This window comes from Eptatretus burgeri, chromosome 12 (genome assembly GCF_056783735.1).
Source record: "Eptatretus burgeri isolate ZD-2024b chromosome 12, Ebu_testis_v1, whole genome shotgun sequence".
NCBI classification, from domain to species: Eukaryota; Metazoa; Chordata; class Myxini; order Myxiniformes; family Myxinidae; genus Eptatretus; species Eptatretus burgeri.
In genome coordinates, this window is record NC_140972.1 from 15,922,410 (window position 1) to 15,931,883 (window position 9,474).

General features: G+C 44.5%; 1 protein-coding gene across 2 annotated transcripts in view; it reads left to right on the plus strand.

The window, feature by feature from the left end:
- The first annotated feature begins 1,431 nt into the window (after nt 1-1,431).
- LOC147015156 (ceramide synthase 1-like) overlaps nt 1,432-9,474 on the plus strand; it is a 68,232-nt gene continuing 60,189 nt past the window's right edge. The window contains exon 1 of one of the 2 annotated variants that reach the window (XM_085849667.1): nt 1,432-1,820. In XM_085849667.1, coding sequence (XP_085705793.1) covers nt 1,584-1,820 — 237 coding nt within the window. In that variant the 5' untranslated portion in view covers nt 1,432-1,583. The remainder of the gene's footprint in view (nt 1,821-9,474) is intronic. The other variant, XM_085849668.1, reaches the window with a different exon arrangement.

Genomic DNA, 9,474 nt, shown 5'->3' on the forward strand with positions numbered 1-9,474 from the left:
TCCTGGAATTCCTGCAATTTGGTATTCCCACATTCTGGAATTCCTACAATTTGGTATTACCACATCCTGAAATTCTTGCAATTTGGTATTCCCACATCCAGGAATTCCTGCAATTTGGTATTCCCGCATTCTGGAATTCCTGCAATTTGGTATTACCACATCCTGAAATTCTTGCAATTTGGTATTCCCACATCCTGAAATTCCTGCAATTTAGTATTCCCACATTCTGGAATTCCGGCAATTTGGCATTCCCACATTATGGAATTCTTGCTATTTGGTATTCCCACATCCTGGAATTCCTGAAATTTGGTATTACCACATTCTGAAATTCCTGCAATTTGATATTCCCACATTCTGGAATTCCTACAATTTGGTATTACCACATCCTGAAATTCCTGCAATTTAGTATTCCCACATTCTGGAATTGCTGCAATTTGGCATTCCCACATTATGGAATTCTTGCAATTTGGTATTCCCACATCCTGGAATTCCTGAAATTTGGTATTACCACATTCTGAAATTCCTGCAATTTGATATTCCCACATTCTGGAATTCCTACAATTTGGTATTACCACATCCTGAAATTCCTACAATTTGGTATTACCACATCCTGAAATTCTTGCAATTTGGTATTCCCACATCATGGAATTCCTGCAAATTGGCATTCCTACATTCTGTAATTCTTGTAATTTGGTATTCCCACATCATGGAATTCCTGCAAATTGGCATTCCTACATTCTGTAATTTTTCCAATTTGGCATTCCCGTGATTTATAATTTTTATTATTCACTATTCTTGGCATATTTCCAGCGAACAGCAGCTTCAAGCTTCGTTTCCAATTTCAGCTCGTCCTTGCTCATCAACCTCGTCTCTCCGATCCACTCGTCCATACATCCCATCCCCCATCTCGTCATCTCATTCCATCCATGCATCGTTCACATCCTCCCAGTTCACATCCTCCCAGTTCACATCCTCCCAGTTTACATCCTCCCAGTTTACATCCTCCCAGTTCACATCCTCCCAGTTCACATCCTCCCAGTTCACATCCTCCCAGTTTACATCCTCCCAGTTTACATCCTCCCAGTTTACATCCTCCCAGTTTACATCCTCCCAGTTCACATCCTCCCAGTTCACATCCTCCCAGTTCACATCCTCCCAGTTCACATCCTCCCAGTTTACATTCTCCCAGCTTACATCCTCCCAGTTCACATCCTCCCAGTTCACATCCTCCCAGTTCACATCCTCCCAGTTTACATCCTCCCAGTTTACATCCTCCCAGTTTACATCCTCCCAGTTCACATCCTCCCAGTTCACATCCTCCCAGTTCACATCCTCCCAGTTCACATCCTCCCAGTTCACATCCTCCCAGTTTACATCCTCCCAGTTCACATCCTCCCAGTTTACATCCTCCCAGTTTACAGCCTCCCAGTTTACATCCTCCCAGTTTACATCCTCCCAGTTTACATCCTCCCAGTTCACATCCTCCCAGTTTACATCCTCCCAGTTCACATCCTCCCAGTTCACAGCCACACGTCCCGCCTCCTTCCCCCATCCATCAGATCTTGTGACTCTGCGCCGCAGCCATGGCGACGACGAACCCAGCGACGCCCGCAGCCGCGCTCCAGGGCTACGTTGAGCTGTTCGTGCGGGGCACCGCAGCGTGGACCCGGGCATGGCGAGACTGCACGGACTGCGGACTGGGCCGGTCGTGGCGGGAGCTGCGGGAGGCTCAGCTCGATGTTTCCGCCTTGGTTCCCCTTCTGGCTTTGGCCGTTACCTGGACGGTGCTTCGCCGCGTGACAACCGCTCGTCTCTTCCAGGTAAACACCGACGGTCGCCATAACCATGTGATGTGATGCGTCTTCCAAAGGTTGGCTCATAACGGGCCACGTGGTGACGTCATTGCAATGAATTTTCAGGATCCGACGTTACATTTTAATGTATTTGTACCAATTGGTCAAATCTCGATTTTCCAAACGTCATTGCCGTGTGGTGTTAATAAACCGGGTCCAGGTGAAGCAGTGAACGTCCCGAAGCGAACATGATCGAATTTTACCAAATCTGCAAAACATCTCAGCCAGGATGTCTGAGTTCAAATTGTTAAGTTGACCACACCGGACACCATGGTCATCTTTTATGATGCCACGGAACACCGAGGGTCAATGGATCGCATTTCGGTGTTCACCTGTTTAACCCTCGTGCGGGGGCTGCAAATGGGGGCGGTTATCCGTTCAAACAACAAAACACATAAACTGTGCTCAGAGAGGAAGAGCGAGCTTGCTTTTTACCTGGTGCACATAATATACTGTATACCCATTGTGTTACCTGGTGCACATAATATACTGTATACCCATTGTGTTACCTGGTGCACATAATATACTGTATACCCATTGTGTTACCTGGTGCACATAATATACTGTATACCCATTGTGTTACCTGGTGCACATAATATACTGTATACCCATTGTGTTACCTGGTGCACATAATATACTGTATACCCATTGTGTTACCTGGTGCACATAATATACTGTATACCCATTGTGTTACCTGGTGCACATAAAATACTGTATACCCATTGTATTACCTGGTGCACATAAAATACTGTATACCCATTGTGTTACCTGGTGCACATAATATACTGTATACCCATTGTATTACCTGGTGCACATAATATACTGTATACCCATTGTATTACCTGGTGCACATAATATACTGTATACCCATTGTGTTACCTGGTGCACATAATATACTGTATACCCATTGTGTTACCTGGTGCACATAATATACTGTATACCCATTGTGTTACCTGGTGCACATAATATACTGTATACCCATTGTGTTACCTGGTGCACATAATATACTGTATACCCATTGTGTTACCTGGTGCACATAATATACTGTATACCCATTGTGTTACCTGGTGCACATAATATACTGTATACCCATTGTGTTACCTGGTGCACATAATATACTGTATACCCATTGTGTTACCTGGTGCACATAATATACTGTATACCCATTGTATTACCTGGTGCACATAATATACTGTATACCCATTGTGTTACCTGGTGCACATAATATACTGTATACCCATTGTATTACCTGGTGCACATAATATACTGTATACCCATTGTGTTACCTGGTGCACATAATATACTGTATACCCATTGTGTTACCTGGTGCACATAATATACTGTATACCCATTGTATTACCTGGTGCACATAATATACTGTATACCCATTGTGTTACCTGGTGCACATAATATACTGTATACCCATTGTATTACCTGGTGCACATAATATACTGTATACCCATTGTATTACCTGGTGCACATAATATACTGTATACCCATTGTATTACCTGGTGCACATAATATACTGTATACCCATTGTGTTACCTGGTGCACATAATATACTGTATACCCATTGTGTTACCTGGTGCACATAATATACTGTATACCCATTGTGTTACCTGGTGCACATAATATACTGTATACCCATTGTGTTACCTGGTGCACATAATATACTGTATACCCATTGTGTTACCTGGTGCACATAATATACTGTATACCCATTGTGTTACCTGGTGCACATAATATACTGTATACCCATTGTATTACCTGGTGCACATAATATACTGTATACCCATTGTATTACCTGGTGCACATAATATACTGTATACCCATTGTGTTACCTGGTGCACATAAAATACTGTATACCCATTGTATTACCTGGTGCACATAAAATACTGTATACCCATTGTATTACCTGGTGCACATAATATACTGTATACCCATTGTGTTACCTGGTGCACATGTATACCCATTGTATTACCTGTTGCACAAGTGTACCCATTGTGTTATTTGGTGCATATAATATATACCCATTTTATTACCTGGTGCACATGTATACGCATTGTATTACCTGGTGCAGATGTATACCCATTGTATTACCTGGTGCACAAGTATACCCATTGTATTACCTGGTGCACAAGTGTACCCATTGTATTACCTGGTGCACAAGTATACCCATTGTATTACCTGGTGCACAAGTATACCCATTGTATTACCTTGTGCACAAGTGTACCCATTGTGTTATGTGGTGCATATAATATATACCCATTGTATTACCTGGTGCAGATATATCCCCATTGCATATATGCGTGTGTGTGTGACAAGGACGAATTTATTAGATTTGTGTGAAGATCCGGATCCAGAGATGAGAATTTTGTTTTTATTTTTCAAGTGATTCTTCACTATTGAGAGATGGCGTCAAAAAGGAGATATGGCATGATATCTCAAAACATCTGTGGATGAGTTATGACAAAACATGCTGGTTGAGTTGAGTAGGTGACGAGAAGAAACCGATTCTATTTTCGTTCAGGTCCGTATCCAGATCTGGCCCATCAGTGGGATACAAAACGTAAATGGTTCAGCCTAGCCGGAGGTATGCGCTTGACCGAGTTCCGTTCTAGTTTATACCTGTTTCAGGTAGTAAACAAATTAGATCAGCATGCACTTTCTGCAACTGGCTCCATCCCCCTTATACCTTTAATTTCCCCCCAATCTCCATCTCTATACCCATCAACAACCCCACCCATGTGATTTTCCCATTTGGTGCTTTTCTGACTTTTAAAAAGGTCCACACAATTAGACCCATTATCACACCTGGTTAAATAGCCAAGGTTGTTTATCAGACTTGAGAACAGTGATCTGGAAGCCTCTAGCTTTGTGATGGTTAAATAGATGGTGATGGTGATGGATCACACCTGGTTAAATAGCCAAATAAAAAAAGGGCAATTCACCTGAGTTAGATGGTGCTTGAGTATTCTTGATAGACTCACCGATCTATTTATTCTGAGTATGCGAATTCGACAGAGAAAAGTCAAAATCTGACATGACAATGTTCTGCATAAGAACTTGGTACTTTGCATCACATCTCATAGGTGATTTTTAGATATATATATATATATATATATATATATATATATATATATATATATATATATATATATATATATACATATACATTGTCGTGGGGGTGGCCGGTCCAGGTTAACTCCCTGACCCAAATTGTGGTGACGGGTGGTTAACACCGCCAGCCCCCGGGACGGTCGAGTGGTTTCTTGTTAAAAGGAGGCGGACATGTTGATCCTCGGAAATTTTAACACGTGCTCCAATGGCATGGGGCACAATGGCGGAGGGGCGGAGGAGCACGGGGAATGAAACGGGTGCACAGAGGGTTTATACTCGAGCCCCTCTACAAATACACAGATACAGCTTCTTAAAAATGAACACATTGAATGAAAATACAACAAATATTTTCAAAGGACAATAATTCAAAAAGGTAATGATAATAATATGAAATAAATAAATCCTAAAGTCGAGGCGCCTCTCATAGAGGCTCAAATATCGACAACGGAGAAACAAAATAAAAAGCAAACCCTTCCTTTCAACTATTCTTGTACTTAGCTTGGCCCAGATCTGGTCCTTCTGGAACTTGGAATCGAGGCGCTCCTATTCGCACGTGAGGACGCGCAAAATGGCGCTTCTCTCGTAGCGGGACAAACGCGCGCCAGGCAGCCCGCGAGCAGCACTCCACACCAAGGCTCAGAGCCCCAGTGTCATGGCTTTATTTGCTCCGATCACCCTCACCAACCCAACCACGAGTCAAAGGCCAGCGTCTTGCTTCACCACGCGAGCCAAATCGCCTCAACACGAATTCAATGGTCATGTCGTCCTCCTCGGCGTGCGCTCACCCTCCGCTCTCATCTCTCCAAAATCCTCAACCCCCTGCCTCTTTGATCACGGCTCTCCAAAATGCGCCAGCTGACTGTGTCCAATGCCTCTCAAAATGTGCCCGCCTCTGATTCTCTTCCGAAATCAACTCTACCTCGTGCGTTCCTCACACTGACCCCGTGCGTGCGCTCTGCCGATCTCTCGTCCTATTTTGTAGGAAGCCTCCAATGCCCTCTTCTTCTTCAGGAGTCTCACGTCTGACAATCCTCCACTTCCGTGGTGTGGCCTGCTCCCACGAAACCTGGGAAGGCGGAGCTTCTGACTGCTCGGCACGCTTGTTTGTTTTAGGGAAGTGTTCCCCACCTCTATTCCTCATCTTGAAATTAAATGTAAAAACATAGGGGAAAATCACAGAAGGGCGATTACATACTGGGGAAGGTTATTCTTAAACCCTAGCTAATTAGCATGACACCACCCCCTCGTATAGTGACAAGTAACACTTAAAGCTCACAGGTTCCTTACTTAGTTACATCGCGATGCCTCCTACACGTCCATGGACCAAGCAACTCCACACAATGCCATATTCCCTATTACGTTCATGCACGCGAGAGATAGCCGTTAGCCCAACGGAGACTCATTCTACCCCTTTCCATCAGGACGCATTGGCTTGGAAATAGATCATTTATTTACACTTTGGACTTACAGGCAATTTGATTAAACATACCGCAGACTTTTTCTGGACAGTTTATTCTGACGGTCAAGACATGGCTGTGGATCATTTATCTGAGGCATCCACCTTTTTCCATTGACGCCCAATGCTCCGTTCGGCAGTTCCATGGATGCTAGCTGGCTCCTGCTCGTGTCGGGCCAAACGGGGAGGCGATGGCCTCCGTTGACTTTTGTGAGTGCCCCACGTTTTTGTTCGGCAATTCCGGCAAATGGCCATCCTCTGGTGCCCGTCCAGCACCCCGAACATGGCGTCGTAAGCCAGGCCTGTGTTAATTGGGAGTTGCCTCTTGTTCGATGGTGAGGAAGGAATGGTCGCGGGGGTTGACAGTCGGAGGTCACGTGCAGCGATGCGCCAATAGGCAAGCTGGATTTGGCTGAAGTCTGCTTGAGGCTCCACGCACACTGGTCACCTATAAAAAAAAGGCCGGGAGGACCGCCTTCCTGACTTGGTTACAGTTGGTAACAGTTCCTGACAGTTGCTGACAGCTCCTGACTGTTGATTACAGCTCCTTACAGCTCCTGATAGCTCCTGATGGTTGGTGACAGTTGGACCATTCCTGCTGGTTCTGCTCAGTAACTGATTCTTGGCGTTCCTGGTTCCTGGGGGTGATTGCGTGACGTCAATTGGTGTTCGAACCTGTTTGAGGGTGGGTACACGGGCGAGGCAGGGCGCTGGCAGCTGACCAAGGCATGCTCACACATTTTGGAACATTTTAGTAGACACACGACGACTTCTTCCTTGGTAAGCCGAGACCCCCCCAAATGATCTGCTGGGTGGACCCATGTCTCGTGTTTAATTGTTAAGTAAGGCATAGTGATAAGCATCAGCTCTTTGTCTACTTTTCTAGAAATGCTTGTTAAATTCTTTGTTTGAGATTATTTTTACTGATTTGAATTAATCCATTTACACCACAAGGAAATATAAAATTCTTCAGTTTAATTATTTTTCCTTATAATAAATCCCTTCTTGACGTTTCAACCTGTCTGTGCTTATAATTTCCTTCCATTGATCCAGCATTGTTTCTAGGGCGCATTCCCTGGTCAGGAAGCCACGTGACCTCCAGTTAAACGGCGAATTAGACAGTGAGTGGACCCTGGACCTCGTGGTTAACTGATTGGTGTTTAAGGTTGTTAAGCAACCCACCATTCCAGAAAGTTAATTGTGAGCGGTGGCCCCAGGTTCAGTTCTTCCGAGGAAAAGCGAAGATTAACCCACTCATAATACACTCGGTTCCCGTGGCCGTAATGAGACATATATATATATATATATATATATATATATATATATATATATATATATATATATATATATATATATATATATATATATATATATATATATATATATATGGCGCCGCGAGGAGGAGTGATGGAAGGGGCACATCGGCCATTTTGGAGTTAATGCCATATCGCACTATTTTAACCCTTACCCTATCATCCGAGCCTCTCATCGTCATATCATTAAAAAATGTCGCTTACATCACTCCTCCTCGCAGGGCCTCATGTATATGTATGTATATATATATATATATATATATATATATATATATATATATATATATATATATATATATATATATATATATATATATATATATATCGAAGCATGTGGAGTGTGACGAGCACCGATCTCCGCAGTCCGCCGATCTCCATTGGACACAGGTGTTGGACTGTGTCCAATGGGGATCAGGGGAGTGCTCATCACACTCCACACGTTTCAATTTTCCCACCGATCACATCACATACCTTCTGGTTGAATGGGTTGCATTATCGGAAACAATTGTCTGGGTGGCAGACAGATGGTTGCTCTTTGTGGATGATGTGGTTTTACTGTGTGAGACATAATCCACGGTGATGATCACCATAACAGTCAGGAAGTGCATCTGATATCTTCTTCTTCTTCTTCTTCTTCTTCTTCTTCTTCTTCTTCTTTCGGCTCGCTCCCGTTAGGGGTCGCCACAGCGGATCAACCGTCTCCATTTCGCTCTATCCCCCACATCTTCCATTGACACTCCAACCACCCGCATGTCCGCCCTCACCGTATCCATGAACCTCTTCTTTGGCCTTCCTCTTCTCCTCCTGCCTGGCGGCTCCATCCTCAACATCCTTCTCCCGATATACTCCGCTTCCCTCCTGTGCACATGTCCAAACCATCTCAATCTCGCCTCCCTCACTTTGTCTCCAAACCGTCCTACCTGCGCTGTCCCTCTAATATACTCATTCCTTATCCTGTCCATCCTCGTCACTCCCAACGAGAATCGCAGCATCTTTAACTCTGCCACCTCCAGCTCCGCTTCCTGTCTTTTTGTTAGTGCCACCGCCTCCAAACCATACAACAAAGCTGGTCTCACTACAGTCTTATATACTTCCCCCTTAACTCTTGCAGCTACCCTTCTGTCACAAATCACTCCTGCAACTCTTCTCCACCCACTCCATCCTGCCTGCACTCTCTTTTTCACTTCTCTCCCACACTCTCCATTACTTTGGACAGTTGATCCCAAGTATTTAAACCCATCCACCTTCCCACCTCAACTCCATGCAACCGCACCATACCACCACCCTCCCTCTCATTTACGTACATGTACTCCGTCTTACTCCTACTGACTAACATTCCCCTTCTCTCCAGTGCATACCTCCACCTCTCAAGGCTCGCCTCAGCCTGCTCCCTACTCTCCCTGCAGATCATGATGTCATCCGCGAACATCATAGTCCATGGGGACTCCAGTCTGATCTCGTCCGTCAACCTGTCCATCACCATTGCAAACAGGAAAGGGCTCAGAGTCGATCCTTGGTGCAATCCCACTTTAACCTTAAACCGGTCCGTCATTCCTACCACACACCGCACCGCTGTCACACTGTCCTCAGACATATCCTGCACAATTCTCACATACTTCTCCACCACTCCCGACTTCCTCATACAATACCACAACTCCTCTCTTGGCACCCTATCAAAAGCTTTCTCTAAATCCACAAACACACAATGCAACTCCTTCTGGCCTTCCCTATA